The sequence below is a fragment of the Platalea leucorodia genome (assembly GCF_965183815.1).
Source record: "Platalea leucorodia genome assembly, chromosome: 4".
Taxonomy (NCBI): Eukaryota; Metazoa; Chordata; class Aves; order Pelecaniformes; family Threskiornithidae; genus Platalea; species Platalea leucorodia.
Window position 1 is genome coordinate 19871121 of NC_138826.1, and position 27374 is coordinate 19898494.

At 39.7% G+C, this 27374-nt stretch overlaps 1 protein-coding gene across 1 annotated transcript; it reads left to right on the top strand.

Moving 5' to 3' along the window:
* Positions 1–592: 592 nt before the first annotated feature.
* HTR7 (5-hydroxytryptamine receptor 7) lies at positions 593–26922 on the top strand (the record flags this gene model as incomplete). The annotated part of the gene is made up of 2 exons (XM_082309748.1): positions 593–1119; positions 26172–26922. 2 exons carry the CDS (start codon positions 593–595, stop codon positions 26920–26922), a joined length of 1278 nt encoding a protein of 425 aa, XP_082165874.1.
* Between the last annotated feature and the right edge of the window lie 452 nt (positions 26923–27374).

The window sequence follows — 27374 nt, forward strand, 5'->3', positions numbered from 1 at the left end:
CGCCCGCCTCCCACCGGAGCAGCTCCGCCTGCGGGCGCTTCGGCTCCGGCCGCGTCCGCCCGCCCGCAGCTTCCCGGGTGCGGCCCGTGTGTGCACGTAGCAGTATGTACATAGAGGGGGGTTCCCGGAGCGCCCCCGCTGGGGCCGGCCGCGGAGGAGAAGCCGGCGGAGAAGGCGGCGGCCGAGGCCGCGGCGCAGACGGGCTGCGGTGAAGGGGCGCTCCCCCACCCGCCGCTCGGAGCGGGAGGGGGGCGCGGGGGGGCGGAGCGGCTCCCTCCCCGTCCCCGCCGCCGTCGGAGGAAAGCGGCCGCGGGTGGGCGCGGGTGGGCGGGGAGCGGCCGCCACCCCCGCCCGCCCCTCTCCCCGCGGGCCGGGGGCGACGGCGCCGTGCCCACCCCGCGGCCGCCCGGGGAGCGCCGTGGGCGAGCCCGGCCGCTCCGGGGGAAGTGGAAGGCTGGGCCCCCCGGCGGGCCGCTCCGCCGGCTGCGAGGGGGCGGGAGGCGCCGGCCGCCCGAGGAGGAGCCCGAGCATCCCGGGCGGCGGGGAGAGCCGGCGGGCGGGCGGAGGGGCTTCATGGGCAGCTCAGGCCAACATGGTCCTCGCCCTCAACGGCAGTCACCTCTACGGTAACCTCCGGCCCTCGGCCCTGGAGGACCCGCGGGCGCTGAGCGGCGGGAGGATGATCGCCGGCTCCTGGCCCCCGCGCAGCCTGGCCAAGCTCGGCCCGTCGCCCCCCCCGTCGGCGCTGCCCACGGCGAGCCCCCTCCCCGCCAACGACTCCCAGTGCGGGGAGCAGATCCTCAGCTACGGCAACGTGGAGAAAGTTGTCATCGGGGCCGTCCTCTCCCTCATCACCCTGCTGACCATCGCCGGCAACTGCCTGGTGGTCATCTCCGTCTGCTTCGTGAAGAAGCTGCGGCAGCCCTCCAACTATCTCATCGTCTCGCTGGCCCTGGCCGACCTCTCGGTGGCCCTGGCCGTCATGCCCTTCGTCAGCGTGACCGACCTCATCGGCGGCGAGTGGATCTTCGGGCGCCTCTTCTGCAACGTCTTCATCGCCATGGATGTCATGTGCTGCACGGCCTCCATCATGACCCTCTGCGTGATAAGTATCGACAGGTGAGACACCCGGCCACCCGCCGCCCGCCCTGCCCTCCCGCCGCTCCCCGCACCCCGGGGGGACCGGCACCGCGCCGCTGCCCGCCGCCCCGGGACCCCGCCGGCGCCGGGCACCCGCCGGGAGCGGCTCCACCAGGGCTCTCGTTTGCCTCCTCCGGGTCCCTTGGAAATGAGCTGCAGACGAGCTGGAAGCAGGGCGGGAGGCGAGAGCAAGCCTCGCAGCCGCTGCTGTTCGAAGGAGCCCGCCGGAGCAGTGCCTGCTGCCCCCCGCTCTCCCAGCCCAGCCGCCCAGTTACCCCTCTGGTTAACCTCCCCGCTACCCTTACAGGGTGTCAGAACAAAACTGGAGCTACACTGTATGCGTTTGCTGTGCCTCTTTACATATAACGGGGCATTTACAGCTGCTTTAAAATTTGCAACGTATGTCTTTAAACTGCTTTATGCCACGGCTAGATTTGAGCTGATTCTTCCGAAGCTGGTGGCAGCGTAACCTCACTGAGTTCAGTCGAGTTTTACCAGATCAGAGAAGGCTCGGGAATTATAGCTGATTAGGGGTGGGTGATTATTCTAGTACAATCCCAGAATAGCTCCATTTCAACTGTCTGAACTGTTTTGACAAATAACCTTTTGTTTGAAGGAAAAATTGCTTTCAAATATTTGCTTTTTTTTTTCTTTTTTTTTTTAGTTTCTTCTCCCTCTTAAAAACCAAGCTATGCTCATTGATATATAGCTTCTTCCAAAAGATACAGGCACTGGGGCACTAAGGAGGTGTATACAGACTGCAGAAGAGGATCTTAGGCGTTCATTTCTGACGTTAAGATCTCACATTTGGCCGTGTCTAAGCTCTCCTCTGCAGAGGGAGGCTAACAGATTCCTTTATTCCATGCAAGTCCCATTCGAAAATAAGTTGCAGCCTGTAACTTCCCTCTTCCACAGCCTAAATCCTATGCTGAGAATTTTAGCATCTAGAGGGAGACTCTTCATTACAACTCAACACAACTAGCAGAAATTGAAGACCTTCCTAACTAGACTGTAGAATTAGTTTATCAAATCTGATATCCAGCAGCAGCCTCGACTGCCTGCTTCAGAAAGTTTTGGGAAAGAACTCTGCATTAGGTTTCTGCAAAGAAACAGTCTTTCAGAAGAGTTTCCCACAATAACTGGAGGCTGTTTCATGCCAAGGAGCATCACGGTTTATATTGATTTCAAAACTTTAATTTCTGTACAAGCATCCCCTGCTCCAATGCTCTCTATTTTGTGACTTCTGTACTGGCTAGCAGTTAGCTGATGCTGTAAAGCATCTTGTAGCAATGAAATCCGCATACAGACTTTGACTGAGTATCAAAGGGTGGGGTTTTTTTTGCTGTTGTTGCCTTGAAATTTCCTGTCTTTTAACTTAATTCCAGTATTGTAAGAAAATGGGAATAGGCTTATCTGCCTTCCTAACTTTATTCTCTGTTTTTCTATCCTGCCTATTTTTAAGATAGGTAATTTCATTTTTCCACTCTCTCCACATAAAGTACTTCCATTCTTTGATCATTCTTGATGTCCATCTCTGAGCTCTCCACCTCCATTTCTAATAACCTTTTAAAGACAGGTTAACATAATTAAGCTTTCTTACCCAAGTAAGGATGCGTGACTGATTCACACTGTAGCATGGGAGTAATTTAGTTTTACTCTTTTTCATTTCTTAGCTTAACGTTTGAGGACACTTCTGTATGTTGAACAGGGGCTTTGATTGAAATGGTCACAGTGATGATCGGGTCTCTTGCTGTCTTCCTTCCATCCTCCCTCCACTTCCCCCTTTCCCCAAAATACCAACAAGAGATATAGCTATGTATTTAGACCAGAATATTACCTATTACGAATGACTGATTTTCATTAACAAGTGGTGGTTTAAACTGGAGTTAATCTCCTCTCTGGTCTGTGCATTTCTCCTTCTATCACTGAATGTTTATTGAACACAATCTCTTCATAATTCATTATATTGCTGTTGATTCCCTACTTGAAATCAAAATTTTGTGAATCACGGTGCTTTAACCTCTGCCTCTGAAATCCATTATATGATTAAGATAGGTGATATTGTAAATAAAAGGAGACAAGTCAGCAATTCATTAGCAAAATGTCTCTACCCCTTGGCAATAAAGAATTAAAAAATCTCCATGATTTGTAATCCTATTTAAAAATAAATAATCATATACTGTTGTAACACTGCTCAGTCAGGCCAAAGATTACCTCGGGATGTTAACTAATCTTTGAACAGTGAATATGTACAAAATATGCAAACCAGGGAGAAATGAAAAAAATTAAATGTGAATGATGAAATGTCGCCAGTCTAGCATTGATTTTAATGGTGCTATCTTACCTGCAGTTTTTCTTACACTTAGGTAGTTAGGAAAGCCTTGAACAATCAGTGAGGGAGATGTATCTCTGAAAAAATGAGTACCTCCAGATAAAGTATTGTATGTGGTACAGGAGCTTGCAAATCACAATGTATATAGTGCATTAAAGGGTCAGACCATTTTCACAAGGACCATTTCTCCATGGGTTTGATAGAAACACTTGCATGTTTTCTACATAGAAGATCTCTGGTGATACAGCCCTTATTATCTCAGTGCAAAGAGTACAAACACAAGACGAACCAGGAAACGCAGAAGCAGGGGAGGAGTGAACGAAATTCACCGTGCTTCAACTTCCCCACTGTCCTCAGTGCCATTTAGATACACTTAAACCTTGTAGCACAATTAAGTGGTCCTGGGGTCACACGGGAGACTTTTGTTTAGGGAGAAGTGTTAAGATAGGGCAAAAAGGAACATTTTTGAAGAATAATTATGAATTGCACTGCCACCTGGCTCTTTAGGACAGTTTAGGAAGCCTTTGTTGTGATCCAGCAAAGTCTCTCCTGAAGGGAAAGATGAGGCTGTTGCAGGCAGTGCAGAGACAGCACATAAGATGCATATTTTAAAATTTTCATTGTTAAACCTCTAGGTTCTTCCTGAAGCAGATATGAGAATCAGTTGAAGATAAATAGCTGAAAGAATGTTACTATTGAAATAAGCTTTAAAAATAAAAAAGAGTTTGTTACAAACTGTTAGGCAAGGTTTGTAGGGAGAGGTAATATCTTTTATTAGACAGACAAATATAGCTGGTAAAAAAGAAGCTTTGAGGCCCTTCCAAACAGGATAGAATGAGTAAATTGAAGAGGCTTTTTGATTTGTTTCCCTTGCACAAATATGTGCTACTCAGCTCATGCCACTGAGAGGCCTGAAATGCCAGCAGCTGGCAGGCCTATTGCACACAGGTATTTTGCTGCACAGCTCTCAGTGGCGGATACATTTTTCAGCTGAATTTGTCAGTTGGAAAGCTCTGAAAGATGCAGATTAGCATGGAGTCTACAAATGGGCTGGTTTCAGTCTTTTGAAAGAAACCCCATCTTTTTTTTCCTAGTCAGACACATGAAGTACTGCTCATACTTTTTATGTTGCTTCTACTCTAAGTTGTATAAACGTTAAGACTGCACAGTATATATTAGTATACTATTATGGGGCTGTCTAACTTTGTACAGGGTGCACAAGAAAGAAGCTAGTCTGAAAAGGTCATTTTATTATCCACAAAGAACTAAATTTATGGAGACTGTGAGATAACGTTCCTAACGATACCAAGATTTGGACTTCGGATGCTTTTCTTCAGATCATATCTTTCCTTTTATTTCACGACATGACAACCTCCACAGATCTTTATTGGGGTGACCTGAGATGATCATGTTATTTTTGAGGCACCTCTATCTTACTTAAGCCCCTGCTTTGGAAGAAGGCTATCTGCTTACAGGCAGGTCTGTCAGAACTAAAACAGATGTTGACAGAGAGACGAGTATTTCTCCCTTTTCAAATTTCATAAGGATTAAACAGGCAAGACAGCGTGATCCCCAGACAATCAATATTACCTTTGCTATGCTCTCCATCCATGATATGAGGGGTTGCTCTGGAGAAAGGTAGGAGTTACAGAGACTTTGCCAGGACAACCATGCCTCAGTGAATAGTAGTCTCTTATTAGTGTTTTTATTTGTTGTTTTTGTTTGTTTGTTTTTGGTTTGTTTGTTTGTGGGGGTTTTTTTTGTTTTTTTTTTGTTTGGGTTTTTTTGTTTGTTTTTTCCTCCTAAGGCTCCACTTTTCTGGCTCTGAATTAAATAAATTATACCACATTTAGATTCCTTTACATTTAAGAGTATCAGGAGTGAATTACAAGGGAAGGATGCAAACCACATCTTAGTGGATGAATGAACATATAAAAGGAACTAATCAAATTTAAACTGGTGGTGTTTGCCTGCTGATTCATCATGTTCTTCTGACCCAAGATAGCTACAGAAATCCTGTTTTGGAGAGTATCCACCAGATAACTGCATAAGTAGCATTTTTTAATTCAATTTAAAAATAGCTCTTTGGCTTAGAAAGTGATAAAGTAACATAACTACTCAGATATGGTTGACGAATTATAACACTTTCCCCACACCCACACAAGTAATGAAACACTTTTTGGGGAACTTTTCCAGTCTGTATGTTAGCCAACAATTCATGAGTATTCCAGACTTCCATTAAATTGATGAGGATTTAGAATTTGTATGCAAGTGATACCAAAGTGGGCCTTTTTGTTGATCTTGAGATTTTTATACACAAAGATCAGTTTTCTCTCCCTCCCTGTTTGATATCTTCAGCCGTACTCCAAGTAAGTATAAGTACTTATGCTTCACCTTGGAATAAATCAATCCCTAAAAGCTCACCCATTTGCAGTGTCCTTGGTGCATGCCTAGAAGCTGAGGAGCCCAGTGCATCAAAAGAACTTGGGACTAAATGTAAATAAAGACTTAAGTGCTTTAAATGGAATCCAGATATCTAAATTCTGCCTACATCCAAAACTGATAATATGACCTGAAAACCCTGTCAGCAATTTCCTAACCCTAATGGCACCTAAGAGCCCTGTGTGGCTTCCCATTCAGTATGAAACTCTTCTTTTGCCTTCAGGCCATGGGTGGAAAAGGCTGCAGTCTGTTCTGCCAGCCAGCTCAGTTCCTTCAGAAAATACATGTAGAATATATCTGTAGAGAGAGATATGAAAAAATCCTGTATGTAATATATTTTGGATCTAGAATAAATATAGGCACCCATAAGCAGTGCCCCCCATGAGATTTTGTTCAGTATATATATTTACACAGAAATAACTGAGGAATCAGGAAAAACCTAAAAGGAACTATAGGAAAAATGTGTGATGGAGTTACTGCAATTAAGGTCTATATTGCAGAAGAAAGTTTTGAGATCAATGTGGCAGCTAATTCCTAACCACTATCACTATCACAAGAGCCATTCTTTCCACTGTTCAGCCTGATAAACAACTGTACTCTGAGTCTGTAAATAACTTGTCTAGCTTATGAAAGATACAGACAGCATTGATACACTGAAGTGGAAAAACCCAGATTTGTTCATATTCCTTTCCATATATTTTTTCTAATTTAGTCCACTTAAAGAATGTTCCTCAAGTTGTTGTAGTTTCTTTTTGCAGACATTTTTTTTCTGAATGCTTCTGCAATCTCCATTTTATTATTTACATCGAAAAGAGGTACAACATAAATTTTTGCTCCCAAATCTTGAGGTGAAGAAGTTGAGTTGGCAGTTGGATGCATTAAGTAGTATAAGGCAGTGCGATGTGTATCTCTCACTGAGAGCCAGCTCCAAAAGAGTAAACGAAGCTGGGGTGTTTTGCTGTACTGATGTGATCACACTTCTTTAGGTACCTTTCTGTGGCATCCGCGGGTATCTTTTCCCACGTCATGTAGGCAGCCTGCGAGAGATGCAGTTACTTACACTGTAACCTGTTCTTGGCCATAGCAATTGTTTTGTTATGTCTTTGCAGAGACATTATGCTTCATAACTAGACTGCCAGATGCATAATAAATAAGATGGAAGGTAGCAAATAAAAGCTATTTTATCAAACAGATGGACTATTTTGTGAAGACTTAACTCAGGAGTAAAAGGGATTCTTTTACCACCAAAATGAGTGGAAGTTTTGTCCTTCTGCAGTGGGAACAGTCATAAGGTTTGAAGTTTGGTAGGTGTGTCTTGTAGCTGCACAGTAGAGGCTGACAAAGTTTGGGAAGCTAGAAGACATTACAGAAAAAAATCTGTAGATTGATTATTCTATTGCTGTTATATACTGGATGTGTTTAAGTAGTGTTACTGAAAGGGAGTCATGAAGTGTGGAGATGCAAGATAATCTAGAGGTGGCAGTGAAAAGGTGACTGCACTTGGTAATGTTCCAAGTTGTGCATGAATGGGGAATTATAGTTCAGTCAGTACCAGGAGATTTGCAATTACACCACATTTACGAGAATGCCTTTTCTTGAAATTGGATGTTGCATTTTTCCCCCACATTTGAAACTATCTTCTGTTTGCTCCTACCAGGGTTTAACACTGGATGAGTTTTCAGAAGTGATTTTGGGGTCTCTAATTCTTGGGGGTTCATCCAGACATTTCAAAGGCACCTGATAGTCAGAGGTAAGGGAACATTAATTCACATTTTTGCCAAGCAGGGCATTCTAGAGACGTTTAAAACGTGTTTTTTTTTCCTGTCAAGGTCACAAAGTTTCCATAAGTGAGGTTGGATTTGCTCCAAGATTCACAGGAAAAATACAATTCTAGAAACACTCCTCTTAGTTTTTGAAGGGAGCTTTCGGAAATATCTCCTAATATAAATTACAAAAATGCAAATACATATCATACAGGCATAATGGTGTAGTGTAACTTGTGTACACTGCTATCAAACTATATTTTCCTACAGTGTTTTTCTTGAACTGAATGAGTATCATCGAATGAAACATCAAAGCATTTGTAGTCATTATACCGCGTTTGAAGCAAGATTACTATATCACTGGTAGCACGCTCTCACAACCTTCTAGAGGAACAGAAATTAATCAAGGAATGTTCTTTGACTTTTCTGGAATAATTTTCTTTGAAACTTTTTTACAAAAAAATCCCTGTAAATTATATAAGGAGAATATCTTATTTCTTGAAAAGAGATCTGGTATTATTCTTAATATTGTTGTTGAGTCTGAAACATTTTATCGGAAACATTCGTGACAACTTTTGGAACAGAACCTCCCATTTCATCTGCAGTTGATACTGTACACATGGTGCTGTCTTTCAGCTACAAACACCTCTTTTTTTTCCCTCTCAGTATATCACACAGAGATCTAGACCTTCCTCTGTGGACTAGGAAATCCGAAGAAAGAGCTGGCCATTGTAGGTCTTGCATGAACATAAAAGAGCTTGAGACACAGTTGAGTCTGCCATGGTGCAGTTGTCATACCAGAAAGACTGGGGAGCAAAATTGCAAGTTCTGATACCTGAGTGTACAAAGCATGAGCATCGTTAAGCAATGCTCACTGCAGTTGTGTCCTAATGGTCACTACTATTTGTAAAGTGAGGATAATTTCTTTCAACTGGAAAGCTTACAATATTTAGTTTTTTATATTGTACTGGATAGCCAACTATTTCTAAAGGATTAATTCATAGTATATCTATTCTTATGTATACTGAAGATAGAAAAAACAGATTAATTTTTTTTGAGCAAGCTCTTACTACAAAGGGTAAGTTTTCCTTTCCAAAACACTCCAGTAATTAAATATATCATACGGAGACTTTGTTTCTATTCTGTTTGAACTAACATAACAAAATCAAAAAGTGCATCAGCTTTGATTTTCTTCTTGTACCTTGCTGTTTACTCAGGAGGCTTTATACAGAACATCTAGATTATCTGATACATATGGGTAGTTCTGTACATATTAGCATATATGCAAATCAGGTAGTGATTCACCTCTAACAGTAAACAATTTTTTAGGTGATGTAAAGACAAGAATGAAATTTCTAATAGTATCAGCTGTTCTAGTAACACACAGAACTGAGATGTGCAGGAAAATCAAGTCCGTACTGAGTATATTACTTCTGTCTTTATCCCAGCCTCTGCTATCAAATTGTGAGCTAACACAAGAGACCTCTGAGGGGGGTTAATATCATCATGGACAGCTATTTCACTGCAAAATAGTCATGATTGTTTAAAAAAAACAACACAAAACACAAAACCAAGGAGGGACATTACAAAAATACCTTTTTTAAAGTAAGGAGAAACCAGGATGAAGTCTATTCTTAGAGGTACATTGTGTCTTGATGAAAAAGCTGGCAGCAAAGTTCTTTCCTGAGATATATCAAGGAAATGGGTGGTTTTTTGGTACTGTCAAAAACTTGAAACCAAGTTTTTTAGCTTGTGGAAGTGTAAGTTAAAAATATAACCACAAGGAAAGTTGGTTATCCTTTTTTGTTTACAGTTTTTTATGTTTCTTTAAGGAGACCATGGGAAGTGGAGGTAGAGCCATATGAAAGTAACACTTTTCTCACATTGGGAACTATTTATCCTGCAGGGTGTAGCAGGCTGAGGAGCAAGCAGCAGTTTGCCTTGTATTAACAGTGGTGGAAAAACTGCTCAGGGACCAAGGGAGACTGGGCAGAGTTTGTTTTATCTCAGACACTCACTAAGTTGGGTAAAACCAGAGCTGGAAGCAAAGGCCTGCCTGCAAGGGCACTGTTTTTGTCAGAGAATTGTGTACAAACCTTTTTACTTCTAACTCACCATGTGATGAGGTTTCTGTATTTAAGCAGATCAAATTTCTAGTTTTCATTTAAATAAACTTTGACTTTTTTGAGTTGAAAACTCTCCAGTCTTTTGGGGAGAGCTTATTATTGGAGACCTAGGCAGATACATCATGAGGTCTCCTCCCAGTAACGTGGCATGCAGCTGTGCCACCTTCACTCCCGCTGAAGAATATCGATCGGTAACTTTGCTGGCATTGGAATCATCGTTTCTCATCAGCTATACAAATACCTGCAATCGGAGATACGGCCTATTGCTGCTGCAAGTTAAATTGATACAGAGCTTTCTTTAAGTACATTATTTGTGAACTGTTTCATTTTCCTGAGAGATGTGTTAGAGACCAGGGACAATGTATTTCAACATATGGTTTGCAGATCTCCAGAGAGGGGCACAAAAGGTAACTGCAAAAAACCCAAGTCTATTATCAGTAGCATGTGTTTACTAGTTAGAGGACTGTCCCATTCTAGAAAATGTAGGGATTTTTGAGTCAAAGTAAAGAATAGTAGCCTAGAAGATTTACTCTGGTAAAGGTATTTAGAAATTGGCAATAGGCATAAAAAATAGAAGGTGGAAATGGAAGGCGTGAGCACAGATATCAGAAGTATATGCTATTATCTAAACTTATTGTAGAATTTGCAACATAACAGTCATCATGAATACAAACCATGAAAACGTTGTGATTGTCATGAAATATTTCAGATACACAGTACCATGTGCCAGAATAATTTTCTGTAAACAGTTCTCCATATGGGTTGTCAAATTTTGTTTATTTGCTGTAGAAGTTGTCATTTAACAAATAGCTGAAGTACTAAATCCCTGAACAAAGTCAGACTGTGTTGTCTGGCCACAAATTATTTATACCCATGACCCAAAACAGCTGCTGACAAGATGCAAAGCTTTTCTTTAATAGTATAATGAAGTGTTTTGATGCTAAAAATAATACAGCTTTGGCTCTAAAGACTTAATTTTTGCATTGTTATGTACTGCAGTTTCCCTTTTACCTTAAGAGTCTGCATTCAGAGACCCACTTTTAGCACAAGCAGTTTTAGGAACAATACCAATTGTAGTCTCTCAAGAGTCTATTATCCCATATTAAAAAGCTGGTTTTGCTAAATGAGTTTGGTCATTAGCAGAACACAAGCTTCCTTTTTTCAAAAATAACTGAAATTAAAATAGCATAGTGGACTGTTTGCCTGTGAATTAAACAACACAAGGAGGAGCTTAACATTTGCAAAGCCTGTTACTTAACACAAAGCTTCTGTACTGCTACCTATGTGTTGAAATGAAGGGAGCATCTTATCAAATATCCCAAACACCTGCAGTTTGCAGTGAGTTCCCTGAAATGTCCATAGGCTAGCTGTAGTGATTCATCCCGCACTGATGCCAAAGTTCTGCTCCTAAATTCAAATGCATGTTTGAAGTTGTTAGCCTGGCAATAAGAACTGATATTATTGGAAGCTGTAGGCACAGCAATAAACCTTACGTATTTTAGTCTTTATCCACACAAAGTTGATGCCACCACATCTCAGAAGAACCTTAGAGTTGCCAACTTGCTGCTGAGAAAAGCAAAGGAAAGACATACTCACTGAGATGAGAAAAAGGGCTTTCTTCTGCTGATCCCACTTATTTCACTGCTTTTGTCTGTGGTGTAGCATCTGTAAAATGAACAGAGGATTGAAGTCTGGGATCCTTGATAACCTCCAGATCTTACTATCTGTAAAAATTTTGGAGGAGGAAATGGTCTATCATCAGCTGTACCTATTTCTGTTTTAGCGTAAAGGTATAACTCTAAATTCTGGGGAACATGAAAAGGCACTGTAAAAGAATTGTGACACACCACCCCCCCACCCCACCCCCCGAGCTGGACAAATGGTCATTTGTGGAGTAGTTGAATCTGGCATCAAATTTTGTCATTCTGTACAGAAAGCCCAGGGGCAGAGGGCCAGAAACTTCTTTCTTGATGGGAGAAAAGCACAAGATTTATTCTGTAGATTGAATGTACTATGATTTCATGCCCGTGGAGTTGATGTTTGTGTTGTGTTGAAATTTGTTTTATATTTCAAATATATTTAGTGTTGCAGATTTTACATGATTTTACAAAGGAGAAAAATTATGAAAGATGTTGCTGAAGGAAAAGGATATACTGCAGTGGAAGCCTGTTGTGGGCAGGCCCTTGTTCAACAAGACAAAGAGGACACATTTTCCTGGCTAATCTCCTTTTTTCAGGTTTCCTGTCCAGAGATCTCTAAGCTTACTTGGAGCCGTCTTTGCAAAAGTAGACCTGGTGATGCCTGAAATGGGGAGTATGAACTTCTGGATTTGGATTAATTTTTACTGAAGCAGCAAGCTGGAAAAAGCCAGCTACACGGAACCGCAGCCTGGCAGGTCTGAGCAAGGCCCAGGAGGTTCAGAGTTCATTAGAGTGGAGGATTGGTTAGCTAGAAAGAAGTAGTGTCCATGTGGCCATTACTTTCTTAATTCCCAAGCCTGCTGGTAAAAATGAATAAATATTATGATAAATGAACTATTAAATACTGTGGTTGTGAAGGGATGAACATACAGTTTTACCCACCACAATTTTGGTTTTGCTGCAGTTATTTTTCATCACTAGATTTTTCTCCCCTTCAACCTTCTCCTTCAGTTAAAGGGCACCTACAGCTGTGTATTTAAGGATTCTGAGTGATTGCAAGAAGAAATATTTGTAAAGTAATATTAAATTCCTAAAATTTTTCTGTTTCCAGTTTATAGAGGAGAGCTTGATCTGATTTATTTATTGAAATTAAATTCCAAAATATCACTGAATGAGACATTTTCTGAGGAAAATGACAGCAGGCAGGAGGATTACATGTGAAGGGAGAACTTGGGATCTGGTGTGTAAGCATACTGTAAATAAATATGTTAGTTAAAATGAGTGCTAAGGGAATAAATGACATACGGTTGAGAGATGTGGTAGCTACAGTAGACTTCACATTCAATTGACATGAAAGATGATGAGACATGATAAGCTCATTCTGTACCGCATACTAAGCAGACAATATACTGCTAAATATCAAAAAATGGCAAATAAATAGCTGTTTGTATAAATTACAGGGAAGGAATCACCTTCTTATCTTCTGGTCAGTCCTCGTTCCAGAAGTTTCTGCTGGAAAGGACTCTGAATAGCAGTTTTCTAAAAGGTTCTTGAATTGCAAATACACAGTTTGATCTAATCTCCTGCCTTCTGTCCTTGATACCTTCCGCTCATGCTGTGCTTTCTCCAACCCACTGCTTCCCCTTCCAAAACAGGTTATGATTTCTTCCTATGATGGGACCTGTTTGTATTAGAAAGTGAGACATGCTTTTAGTACTGTAGAGGACAAGCAACTCCAGAGTCTGCATCTTTAGAAACCTACTGGTATTGCAGGAGATCAGAATAGGATGTTCTGTTATCAAAATATTTTATGAAATTAAGATGATTTTGCTAGAATTTATTTTTTTAAAGTAACACAATTAGAGTTATATTCTGGTAAGGTCCTCTTTTGATATTTCAGAACAAGCTGGTTCAGTTGATTTGCTTGGATGTGAAAAGCAGGGTTCACTGCACCATTCTGTTTCTAACCAGTCAATTCACGACAAAAAAACTTTGGATTTTTCCTTCATGAAATTCAGCATGAAGGCCAATTTTAAAGCTTTCCTGCAACACAGCATGGCTCTTTTTGTTCTTCACACAGCACTGCTAGATACCTACCAGTATGTAACTTTGAGCAGAGGTAGTTCATTCTTCTAGTGCTTTGACTAGAGTGGTACTTAGTTGCTCTTACTCTGGAACTTTATCACAAACTCCCTACATTTTGTTTTGTGTAGCTTGGTAGGTTTTTGTTTTGTTTTGTTTTTTTAATTGACTCAGCTTTACAAAAATTCTTTGCTTTGTTTGCTGCTATTCTCAGGTAAAGCATCACTGATCTCAGTCAGCCAGAATATATTGGTGTTTGAGGAGATAGTGTCCTTTTTCATCTCGGACTTTTTTTATGAAACAGAATTACTTAGTTGCTTTGTCTGCTTCAGTACCTCAGTTACAATCCCAAAGTTGCCATTTCTCACTTTTATTCTGTTAATGGATTTTCTTCTTGCTTTCAGACCTATTTGCATTGAGAGTTCCTTTGTGAGAAGTTTACATTAGTGAGAAGCATACTTTACACTGAACTACAATGACAATATTTTAAAAATATTTTTCAGGAAAGGAGTGAAATTAAAAGCCACGGTGCCCACTTTCTAGAAACAGTTGGTACCTCTAGCTGGCATTTCCACAGATAATATTATAGACCCAGACTTTATACAGACTCTATATAAGATGCTTCGAACACCCCAAAGTTTTAGAAATAAGACTTCTGATTAAACCTGCTTTAGACTTAGCTTTTCCTGTATCTAACACAGTTTATTGATATATTGTGTTTTTTTCCCTGCTGAGATTGGGCAAAAAAGTTAAAGTTGAGGTGAACATTAACAATTTTTACATACCCGACCCCACAGAACATAGCAAAATCTTTGTGTGATTTTTGACAAATTCGGATCTGCCTTCAGGCCAATACAGCTATAGATAAAGCCAAAAATGTCCAAGTAGATTAGTTCTATATTGAGATTCACCCATAATCACTCTATAGGCGTTCGCTAGGGCTCTTGCAAAATTACTGGCATGGAGAAGCAGAGCGGAGAATTTGGACCAGGTCCTCCCAGTATTTTTCCTGTCTCTTCAGAGAGAGGAAGAGAAAGAAGGGGGAGGAGGGAAGATGTATTCTAGAGAGGGTTGTTCCTTAAGCGCTTTGTCTGGAGATATTATGTTTAAATTGTTTGTATTCAAGGAAGGAAGAGAGGGGACATAAATATCAGCACATTTAAATAGCTATTCCCTGAAGATACGTTGTTTTAATATAGTGGTATTATCAGTCCAATGGGCTGTGATTTTTCATTTCATTCATCACTTATACCGTGGAAGTTTCTGAAGTGCTTCATTTAATTGTACTAAAGACATCAGTCATGATTTTCTAGTTAAGGTAGTAGGAGGCTTTCATTTTGAAACACCATTATAACTTTCAAAATAATTCCTTTTAAGCTGATGTTTAGTGTCAATCCAAGAGTGACTCATGTAGTGAAGTTGGAGAAAATCACCGTAGCCATTTCTACTTCATGGGAGTCTGACGAGGGTTTTCTTTTTAAAAAAGACAGTTTTTCATAGATCTGAAATCAAGCCCCCACACATTTTAGTTGAAAGTATCTGTTGGCTTACCTCAAGCAACACAAAAAAAAAATGGTTATGCAACTAAAGCACCAACCTTGGCTTGAGATGACCTAGTGATCAGGGTCTATAGGCTTATCTTGTGGTTCCAGGCAGGCCACGTAAGCTGCATCTAAAGTGACAGCCTGGTATGCTCAGGGCAAACCCTGATTCGGGTTCCCTGATCATCCAGAGCAGAGCTCTCTGCAGCTTCCTGGGTGTTTAGGCTTTCTGCTGCAAAAAGCAAGGGGCATAGGAGGCCTGGGGTCTTATGCTAGCATGGTGCCAGGGAACAGCCAGAGCGCTCAGCTGGGCGCAGGGGCTTGGGAGTTCTGCATTTTTGTCTTGTTGAACTGGACATCCCTGTTTTGGCAACCTCCTCCTCCTGAGAACCATCTAAAGGCCTGGTGTCCCATCCCCAATCTGAGTCTCTACCATTCGTCCTAAGAAACTCTTCAGGCTGCCTTAGCTGCATCCACACAGGTACCCTCCCATGTGTGTCTGCAGGAACTTCAGTACCCTCTCTGAAGGTCCTCCTAGAGTTTGCTCTGGTTTCAACTTGTTTGTAGCGCATACATCCTGGGACCCACTTGGCTGCCAGATAGAAAGGGGTCATCTGGTGTGTATGTGCCCACACAGACACAGGAGGAGATGATGGTGGACTGATACATTGGCCAAAATATAGGCACAAATCCTGTGGGCTATCAGCATGCCTCATTGCTCACCCAAAGGATGTTTGTGCTGCTGTCTGGTGGAGTACAGAACTGAGAGAAAACACATTGCAATTTTTATTACAGCCTACTTGAATGCTTGCACAGAACAGGATGGTCCCAAGACTGAGGCATGTCTGGTGGTTGTCTCCTGGCACATCTCCTCTGGCTTGGCTGAAGCCAGCAGGCTGGCCTGGAATCATGAGTGCTCGTCTTTGCCACAGGACACCACCAGTCAGAATATGGGAGGGCAAGACATCTGAGTTCTGTTAATAAGTTGTAAGTTTGGGAACTAAAACCCTTTCTGAAGGCAGTAAGGATGAAAAAAATAGTATGTTAGAAGTACTGCAGACTCTGGCAAAAACCTGAAATCTTTATTGGCTTTGACAATACCCCTGGGCATGAGGGACAAGAGAGGTAAGATGCGGGGAACCTGAAAGAGGAAAATGAGGATTTTCCAGTTCCTAATCTGCAAAACATATTCTTTTCAATCCCTCTGTTTTCTTTTGCTCAGGAACTGCCTCTGTTTAACAGAGTAAGGATTTCATCTCAGCTGGGGCTTCAAGAAAACACATCTTTGCTTAAAGTTATTTTCCCCCACAGGAAAGGCAAAGCAGCAAATAAATCTTCTTCTATCAGCAAATATCAACTGTATGGAGTGCTTCTGCCTATCAGCTGGGCAACTTGGGTTATCCTGATGACATCTAACTCTCATTTTTTTTTTTATACTGCTTAGCCCATAGGATCAAATTAAGTTCAGGGACTTGAACCTTATCTTCAGTTCTATGGGTGGCTCAGGCCAATGAGCAAATGAATCACCTAAGGCTTTAGATCCTCTAAACATGTAGGCATTCAGCAAAAGATCATGATTAATGCCTGTCTTCTGACCGGCTGTAATTACCAGAAGGACAGTGAGGTTTATTGTGCAGGAGATAGAAAGGCTTGGGAGTAAGGATCAGAACATGAGATTAACTCCTCAGGAACTAAGGCCATCATAAAGATGACTTCCAGTGCTAAAGCATTCCTCCCCAATTTCTTTATTATAAAAAAGAAAGAATAGAGCTATGTCATTTCTTCTGCAGTGCCTTAGCAGCATCCAGTGGTCCAGTCCTTCATCCAATTAATTCGCTTGCTGTTTCAGATTCTCTAGACTGATAAAAGGAGGGCAAACATAAGTAACTCCCAGTACATCTCTGTCTCTTTTTCTCTCTTAAGTCCCGTGTAACACTATTAAGCAATATTTAAAGTCAAGCCTCATCCCTCCTCAGTGGCTTTTGAACTGTATGCATTCATGCTCAGGGTCTCCTTTGCTGCTCCTCAAGCTCACTGACAGTGCTACCTCCAGTCATGGGAAATCATTTACTTGTCCTCCTCAGATTCATTTTCGCTTTTCAGATAACCAGTTCTCCTCTACCATACAAAAGGCCATATGAGATAAAACCTCTTCCCTAGCTTTCTTCCAACCTGAACTTCTTTTTTACTGCACACCCAATCGGAAACAAACATCGCAACGCAACCAGAGAGAAGTAAATGAGAATGTGATTTCTCTTTAATGCTTTTCTAGAACAAAGCTTTTCCTATCTTAGTCTTCTCAGCATCAGAAGGCTAAAATATCTTCTTTGCCCCCTCAAAAAGGGGCCAGGCATCTTGTAATAACTTAATAAAATGAGATACTACATCATACACATAAAGATGAAAAAATAGTCACATAAGACAGACATCAGTCTACATGTAATTAGATACTCAGATAGGTACAACAGTTGACATGATGTAAATGCACTGCATTTGTTTCTATGAGTCTAAAGTATTTTGGAATAATAAAAAAAGGCACTCGATGTGGAACAAACTGAAATGTGAATTTTAAACAAAATAGTGTTTTCTGATGTAAATCACCTTATTGAATATAGCAACAAACAGCCATTTTTGAAGATGTTTTGCTTTTCTTTTTTCTCCTTGATTGATAAACTGACTTAACAACTCATGTAAATTATACTGTAGGGTATGAAGCTGTAAGACTGTACAAGGACCTGGCCTTCTAGACTTGTGAAGCAGTTTGTGAATATACTATGATAAAGTCCATGAAGAATTTTTAGTGAAGTGAGCCATTGCTTCAAAAGCCCAAGAAGCACTTCTCTAGGGAATATTCCCAAAATGTTAGTAATATCTATTGTAAATTGTACTTTATCCTATACTTTGATTAATACAATTTTTTACTTTTGCAAAGAAAGAAAAATTTAGGAAGAGCCTTTTGATTCTCTCCTCACTTCTTCTTCCACAAAAAAAAAAAAGATCAATATTAAATAAAGGGAACTTGCAAATTTATGGGGGGGTGAAAGGGCAGAAGTGGGTAATGCGCATACTGACACAGTTATACATTTTCTTTTAGAAACAAATGTATGAAATTACTTTTTATTTTCCTCAACCTTGCACATTGTTGAACAGTGTACAGAAAAATGGATTCTTCCTATGTGTGACTTGCCCAGATTTAGAGAGCTTTTGAAGTGTTACAGATTATCTGTCAAGAAGTGGGGTGAGAAGCACTTTTGAGCTCTGTATATAATTAATCCTATTACACTCAGTTAGCAAACCACGCTTATATACAGGAAACCAGAGACGATGAAACCCACAAAGCTAGAGTTTAGACATCTTGAAAAAGTTTGAAATAGGAAGTCTTCCATTACAGCGTGTAACTTAATTATAAATATTTTATTGCCAAAACCTTTTCAGTTTTCAAATGCATCTAGATTCTAGGAGGCTGGTGAAGGATGGAATGGGCTGAAATCCATTTCCCTTCTCATGTCTCCTACCTTTACATCATTAGTGAAGGTAGAAGAAAGGAAAATACATATGTACTGTTTTCTTGAAAGACAGTTAATAGGAGCGTTTAGTCTATAATATAAAGTATTTATTTGGGTAATTACAAAATATCGGCTAGGAAATACATATTATCTAACATTCAGGCAGTGTTGCAAGATAAACATCAGCAATATGGTTGTTATGTATTTCTTAGAATGAGAGCAGAATACATCCCTCCATCTATGGGATGGATGTCTCAGATCAGTAGACAAAAATGAAGAGGAAAAAATACAGAGCTAAGAGAAAAATAGAAATAAGGCAGGGTAAGAAAGTAAAGTAAAAACAGAATTAGTGAAATGAAAGAATGAAAAATGAGCTAAAATACCTAAGAAAAATATGAAGCTGTAAAGTTACGCAATATGAGAGGAAGAAAGTCCGTGAAAGTACAAAGACACTGAAAGAAATATGAGAGAGGAGAACATAATCTTCTACTATGCAAATTATATTCCTTTAGAACGAACAGATATTTAATTTTGATTGACTTAATCCTCCCCCACTGCCAGGAAAGCCTACACTTCTCGAGTTCCATCAAAAATAAACCCCTACAATGATTTTTGAGAAAAATAAAAATCAAGTCAGAACATTTACTATGTACAATAAAAGTATAGTACTGTATTCAATGTGTACCCACTCTAACAGTAGGAATAAACGTCTTCCTTTTGTAAAAATTCAAGGAAATACATTTAATTGAGAGCAAGAAGAAGAATAATGGAAAGCATTAACCTTGATGGAGCAAACCAAATATTTCATTCTCATTCTTCCAAGTTTCAAAATTAAAGCATCACTGTTTCAATAATAATAATAATGTTGAAATTGTGTGAAACGTGAAGCATAAGCATCTGAAACAATAGATACCAAAACATACATTTAAGATCTTTCACATTACTGCGTTCAACATCAACTGAGAAGGACGAAGTAGAGCTTTAACCATTTCTAGCAAATACAATTAAGATGTGGAAGCTGGCTACTGTGCCAAGACTTTTTATAAACTATGTACTAATTCAGTACACAGAAAAGATGCAACATTTAACTAGACAGAGCACAAAACTAGTTCAACGAAGTATTTTTTTCTCCACTGAGTAATGGTTTGATTTTGTTAGTTCTGCTGTCTCACTGTAACATTACATAATATTTAATGTTTAGGTTTTAAAGTGATCTAATTCATATCCTGAAAGCTGTCATATACACAATGAAATCAGTAACTTTGTTCACTTCTGAGAAGGAGATAAGTATTTTACTGCCTCTGAAATATCCTCCTCTTCCCAGACAATAAACTGGCAGTTATCATTATGTGATTATGAAGCCAGACTGTATTACAGAAAGACAGGTATCAATACTGTCATATAATAATTAACAAGGTTACTTTTCACATTATAACACCATAGTCATGCACTATAATGCTCATATCTCAGCACTTAACTCTCTTTATGTTTCTATCCCTTTACTTCCATCTCAATTACTTAAATATGCAGTAGGAATAGTATTTGCCAGACCAGTTTATATACCTTATTCTATTTAAGAGCAGGCCTGTGGGACAGAGCATCTCTTACTTAGTGTAAACACAATACCTTTGAAAAGAAAAGAACAATTTCTGTTAGGTAGTTTGACATAGCCATAACAGAAATAATAGATTTGATCATTTTTTCAACTTGTTACATTTACATTTAATTTAGAGTTTAACATATCAAAGTATAAGAAAAAAATCTAGATTGATCACTCTACTAGGCAGAATATTTCTGAATGCTGGATAGCTTTTAGGAATGGCATCGTGCTCCTATTCTCGTGAAGTATCTCTTAATGTTGCACTGAATTAAACAGAAAAATTACGAAAGATCATAAGAGAATCACAGCCACCAAAGGTAAATCAGTAGATCAGCATCGTTCTTCAGAATATGTTATTATTACAGGTGAATCATTAGACAGGATTCTATAGCTGTGGGTTGGCAAAGAAACTAATACGAGGAGATATGTATTGAAGCTGGAAAGCTGCTGTACTAGAAAAAAGAGCACAAAAGCAAAGAAGTAAGCACGTTTATGTCTTTCAAATAAAACAGTTTTATGACTCGTTCAAATACAGAAATAGGAAGAACTGAAAGAACCTCAGGTTAAGGGCAACTCCTAGTGAAATAGTAAGTGATAACAGAACAACATGTCGAGATTCCTGGTAGAAATAGCGATAATACACATCTATATAATTTCTAGTACAATGTTTCTAGTTCTATTCCACTCTAATCCAATCTGCTTCATAAAAGCAAAGTCAGACAGTGAAAGATGCTAAGCTGATTCTGGAATAATTTTCTGTTAGATCAGATCAATGGATTCTGAGAAACGAATGTGGACTAATTGAAATGGAATTCTGTCTGCCTATAAAGTACATGGAGACCAGAGGCAAAGGAATTACATGTGTGTGCTTCAAAAGTGGCATAAGTGGTCCTGATGTCATGGTGCATTCAATTTATTACTGGATTGGGCAGGAGGCTTCAAAACAGTTTTAATGCTTTTAGTTGTTAGGTTTTTCTATTACTCTGTGACTTTGCTCACAGTGAGAAGCAAGCCCTTTTACTTTTTTGCTTCATCTTTTAGCTATATAACAGAAGCAATAAAGAAAGATTTTAGACACAGGATCCCAAACTGGACCCTTCTATTACTATTTTCTTTCTATTGTTGAAGTTGATGTATCTGTTAAGTCTCAGTTTGCTTTCTGGATATTTCAAAAGGTGTGAGGACTAGACCCATCTCAAAGTTTCCAACGTAGCTATGAACAATTCATCATTTTTACAGCTTAAATATTACAGTTATATTTAGCTTTCTCAGGAACAAACACAAAGAAAAGGAAATGAACTTTGTACTGAAAAGAAAAATCAGGTTCATGCCACCAAAAAAAAAAAAAAGAAGTCATGGCTGGTTAATCTGAAATGCTACCATGCCTGGCACTGCTGCTTTTTTTCTTCTTGGAGGAAGAATTGGCATCTTTTTCTGTATCTATAGAATTACTAATCAATTCAGCCACGAATAGAGAGTTATTCACATGAAGGTGATAAGAAAGATCTTCCTGAAAAGTTCTTCTAGAGGATGATAAGTAGATGCCTGTGTGAACTCACGTCACAGTAGTGCAGATAAAGCAAACTACGTTTCACAATTTCCTAGATTAGAGAATTAAATAAATATATTTACAAAAAAAGAAACCGTATCAAACTTTTCATATTTTTTAGTATAATAACATCTAGTGGGACACAGTGGTGGTCCAGTTTGATAATCACCGTGCAAGCAGTATCGTTTGACGGCTGTCACAACAAGCAAATAGCTAAGACAAACGTAAATGGGAAGCGGGAATACAAAGAGTCACAGAAGATAAGACGATGTGTCAGAAACAGACACCAGGCTGTGTAGATGGCTGTTCTCTCTGCCATATACCATTGTACTTTCCATATCCTTTACATCCTAACACTTGCTGTAAAATTTAATATATTGAGCACACTGTAATAAGAAATGCCTGTGTGATCTACAGTTCAAATGACAACGAAGACTTTTAGCCCTGTAAGATAAAAACTCTTCTGTGTGGTTATTGTAGTGCATCAGTATCAAAAAAGCCAGAATGAAAAAAACCACAAACCAGCTGCTCTCAGGAGCAGTCCTATACAGTTATAATGGTTTTACATTAAATTGTCTATAAAATTGCCTGTCATTAAATTGCAACAATTTAGAGGTACTGGGAAAGAATACTGGATCACAGGAAGACAGATTTTTATTAGGTGAAAAGAAAGGATGGACTTGCTCATTTACCATTTCCATTGTTGGTGTTTTGTGGGTGAATGTGGTAAAAGGCGATCATTCACAATAGCTGACCAGAGCACCCAACGAAGGAGGAAGCTCTTTGCCCCCACCTACGTTTGAACAGAGCTCCAGAAAGAGGATGGCAAGGGATAATTTTTCCTCCCTAGAGCTGGGCACCCTGCACGCACCTCATACCTGAATGGGACTGCGGCACAGGAGTCGGTTTCTGATCCTCCAACAGGGAAGAGGAGACACTGAAGAAATCATAAGAAACTAACTCAGAATGGGGATGTGCTCTTGTGTTTACATGCACTCGTTTAAGACAAAATTCACTCTGTCCCTCACCATGTGTCTTCTGCTTGGTTTATATTGTCTGCTCTTATTTTGAGTTCTTCAAGCAAGGGGCCGTTTTCCAGATTTCAGTGATGTGGTACAAAAAAAGTTCCCACCATCTGTTTTTTTTTATTGTATCCTCTAGATACTAGTGCCAGGTTCTCCCTTCTCATTTTTCTGCACTCACCCAGCGGCCTTTCTTCTTGGAATGGCAGCAGGACTGTGACTGCAGTATGTCTCGTGCTTCTCATAGAGTTGCCCGATAGTTGTTTGCTGTAGCATCCTGCACTTTGGTGTTCAGCATACAGCATCAGGCAACGCTGGATGAGAAATGCCATGACCAGAGGCCGTGCATCTGCAATACTGTGCTTTTGTGGAGTAACCTATAGTCCTCATTATGCTGGGTGTAATATGAATAATACCCTGTCTGGCAGAACCTTGTATTCAAGAAACTCAGAGAAGGAAAAATAGGAAATAGCATTGCCCTTATTTAACAAGTGAGAACAGTGGCACAGTTTCTTCCCCACCAAGATCAAAATGAACATCTGTGGCGTGTGAAAGAAACAAATCTCAGAATAACAAGTCTGAGACACTTCTTTCTTGTGGGGGATAGCTGAGAGACATGAAATGGGCTTTTTAGGGAATTCGACTTCATTCTTTCCCACCAGTAAGGCCTCAAGGCGTTACGTATTTTTAGAATGATCTGTTAAGTTCAGCTGATTTACCTTCAGTAATTTTTTTTTTTTTTTTGGAAGGCAGTAATTAAAGATTAAGCATTACAAAGCATATTTTTGCAATGAATTTGACACAATACTTTTGAAGTTCATGAATCTATTAAGTCTTGGACACTCTCTAGCGTATTAGACAACAGTAGTGATTTACATTATTTTGAAGTTGCAAGTAAATTTTCAAGGGTAATGGATTTCATGTATAGAGATAAAAAGATAAAGTTTCTTCATTTATGCCTGCTGACTTTTTCCCCCCCTATCATACTACATTTAGCAAAATTGATAAGGCAGACAGGATGCTGGTGTATTTTTATGTTAATTAATGTATTTTAATTTCAAATAGCATTTTTGAAGCTCAGATAGCTTCCAAAAAAGCAGTGCCAGGGCAAAACTAATGAATTTTAATTCTTTTCAGTATAATTCTGCTTTCATGAATTCTTTTTGTTATATTCTGATGCATGAGAATGCATCAGTAGGCATTCAGAGCATGAAGCCCACAGATCTGATTTTTACAGAAATCCAGTTTAACTTTTTTAGCTACATAATAAAGCTCACTTCATAAACGTGTTATTTTTAATGACCAGTTGGGTAATAGCTAGAAAAATAGATACTTTGGGAAGGTGGACCAACTTTTTAAAGATTTTTTTAAAACAACACATTGTAAGTGACAAGTAAGCTTTCTGCACAAAAGATGTGTTTAACTCTTTTGTAGCTAAATCCTGCTATTCTCAGACAAATTTTAAGGGTGTGCCACTCTTGTCCCAGAAGGGCTGCAGCTAATAACTTCGCCTTGCTGCAGTTACATTAGTTAAAGCAGAATGATGTATCCCTTAGGTAGTTAAACGCTGGAACTTCGCCACATTAACCCTGCTCATCTACATCTTGGAGCGCCTTGGAAAACTCTCAGCTCCTTGGGAGTGCAGTTTTGGCCATCATACTGTAAAACAGAAATCTCCGTGGACTCTACAGTATGCCCACGGCCTCGGGAGCTGGTGTGGTGAATGTATTCTAATGCTGATGTTCAGGTCCACAAGAAACAGCCTTTTGTAATAGCATGGTCCATATATCACACTACTCTAATCCCAACCAATTTTAATAACTGTCCTTAGCTCACAGCCCCACCAGGCACAGCGTCACTGGCACAATACTGGCCTGCTGTCATTTACTTGTGCATGCTGTCAAGCATAGGGCACGATAAACCAGTCCTGTCCTTTGTATAACACTTGCCATATCCAGTAATATAAAATCAATGATGATGTTGAGAGGGATTGTTGTTACTCATCAGAACAGATCATGAAATGATGCTTCTTTATCCTTCCAAAACTGTAGCGTACCTGAGCACTTGTATAAAGCAGCAGCACTAGCCATAATTTACTGCATTGCAGTAAAATCAACAGTGCAGCATTCCACAGAGCCAGGCAAATACTCATATTTGATTTGCTAGGTGAACGGAGAGAGAAAAAAATGCTCGGAAAAAAATATTTTTAATCATGTTACTCTTGTTTGTAACCCTCCGAAACCTTCACTGTGTAACTAAACACTGGTACACCTTGAAACCAAAATGTTGTTCTGAAACCTGATTTGAAACCATTTCTTTTACGAGTAGCAAAGTGAGTCACACTGATTTTTCTCAAAATGCTTTCATTTGGGGGAAGAAAAAAAAAGAACAATTTGAGAAGTTAACGGTAACTCATAGGTAAGTTCCAGTTGACCAGAAACCAAATTTCAAAGTAAAAATGTTAGGTGTAAAAAAAAGCATCCAATTCCATCTAAGAGAAATTTCCCATTGCTAGAGAGGAAATAAAGAAATTTTCTGTAGTTGAGCGTAAACACAAACGTAGGATATTGCTGTCCAGCTATATAGGGCCATAGTGATTTTTTTTTTTTTAATTAGGAAAAAATACATAGTTTAAGCTATCACAGCTTAAGAAATATAGAAGGTGTCAACAGACTTCATTTTTTTTCCCCTATGAAAAATTAACACATTATAAACATTTTTCTTGCCTGTTTACAATTTACCACCCTAAACTTAGCTTCTGGTAAAATTACATTTTTCCCCCAGGTCTTCTTGAACTGACACTGTGATAAATGGTTATTTTGTTCAGTAAAAGTTTGAACATTGAATAGATATATTTTTTTTCTAATTAAATGGTGATAAACAGAATTATTGTAGTGTTGAAACAATCTACGCTTGGCATAAGTTTGCAGTTTGTTTTTCCCATCTGAAATGTGAAGGTAAGAAAGACAACTCATCATCTCAGTTTAGTGGCAACCATGAATGCATGCTTGGTTTAACTTAACCATGCACTCAATAAAAAAAGTGGTAGGTTTGCAGAGTGAGCATTCATCTATACTCCAAGATTTCATAAGTTAGCCAAATAAAATTTAGGTTTTGGAATACCCTTAAAAGCTAAAAAAAATAGTTATCTGCATGAAAATTGTGCAAATTTATTAAAATTGCAGTCCATTATGGCCAAAGGGAGAATTTCTTCTAGAATAAAACACCTTTTATACAGAATATCAGGACTATAAATTTAAAAGTGAGACACACACAAATTTACAAGTTTGAAATACATGCAAAGAGAGGATTGAAAAACGTAAAATAGAAACCTTAGCCAAAGGTGTTTTGGTTTAGGGCAGACTATGTGAAATAACTTTTATCAGCGAACCACTGCACTGTATAGTAACTGTACATTATCGTTCTAGGTACCTGGGAATAACGAGGCCGCTTACGTATCCTGTAAGGCAGAACGGGAAGTGTATGGCCAAAATGATCCTGTGTGTATGGCTCTTATCTGCCTCTATCACTATACCCCCACTCTTTGGTTGGGCCCAAAATGTAAATGATGAAAAGGTTTGTTTGATCAGTCAAGACTTTGGCTACACCATTTACTCCACGGCAGTTGCATTTTATATTCCAATGTCAGTGATGCTTTTCATGTACTATCAGATTTACAAAGCTGCCAAGAGGAGTGCTGCTAAACACAAGTTTGTTGGTTTTCCCCGGCCAGAAGAAATGGAAGGGATTTCTATGAATGGAATCGTAAAACTGCACAAGGAATCTGAAGAATGTACTAATTTTTCACGACTCCTAAAGCATGACAAGAAAAACATTTCCATCTTTAAAAGAGAACAGAAAGCTGCCACTACGCTTGGGATTATTGTTGGGGCTTTCACTGTCTGCTGGCTACCCTTCTTCCTCCTCTCAACCGCCAGGCCCTTCATCTGCGGTACAGCATGCAGCTGTATCCCACTGTGGGTTGAAAGAACATTTCTATGGTTGGGTTACGCAAACTCTCTCATTAACCCTTTTATATATGCCTTCTTCAATCGGGACCTGAGGACAACTTACCGCAACCTACTACAATGCAGATATAGGAATATCAATCGGAAACTATCAGCTGCAGGGATGCATGAGGCTCTGAAGCTTGCAGAAAAGCCAGAATTTGTTCTGTAAGGTTACTCATCCTTTACTATGATAATTTATTGTTTTATCACATTAGCTTTTTCCCCACAGATTTGAAACAAGAGTTATGGGAAGAACCAGGCTTCTTGAGCACTGTTAATGCAGCCATCAAGAAACTGGAAGGTAGCAAGCTTAATTCCTGTACAGCCCACCAGTCCTAGTGAGCCTGGAGAAACAAGACGACCATCTACAGAATTTGGTGTAAGAGGAATACCAGAAAGAGGGAGAGTAAAAGGTGGCACAGGATGTTTGAGTTGCTAGTGAGGAAAGAGCAAAGTTGGTCTAACCCATTTGTTTGGGCCTTGGCCCCAAACAACTTTTAGTAGGTCTGAATGTTGGATGCATCTTGTATCCTAGAGATTTTTGCTGTAATAAAGACCTGAGAATGGTGAAAAGTTCAGTATAATTAATTTCTTTCCACTTTTTTATTACAAAAATAAACC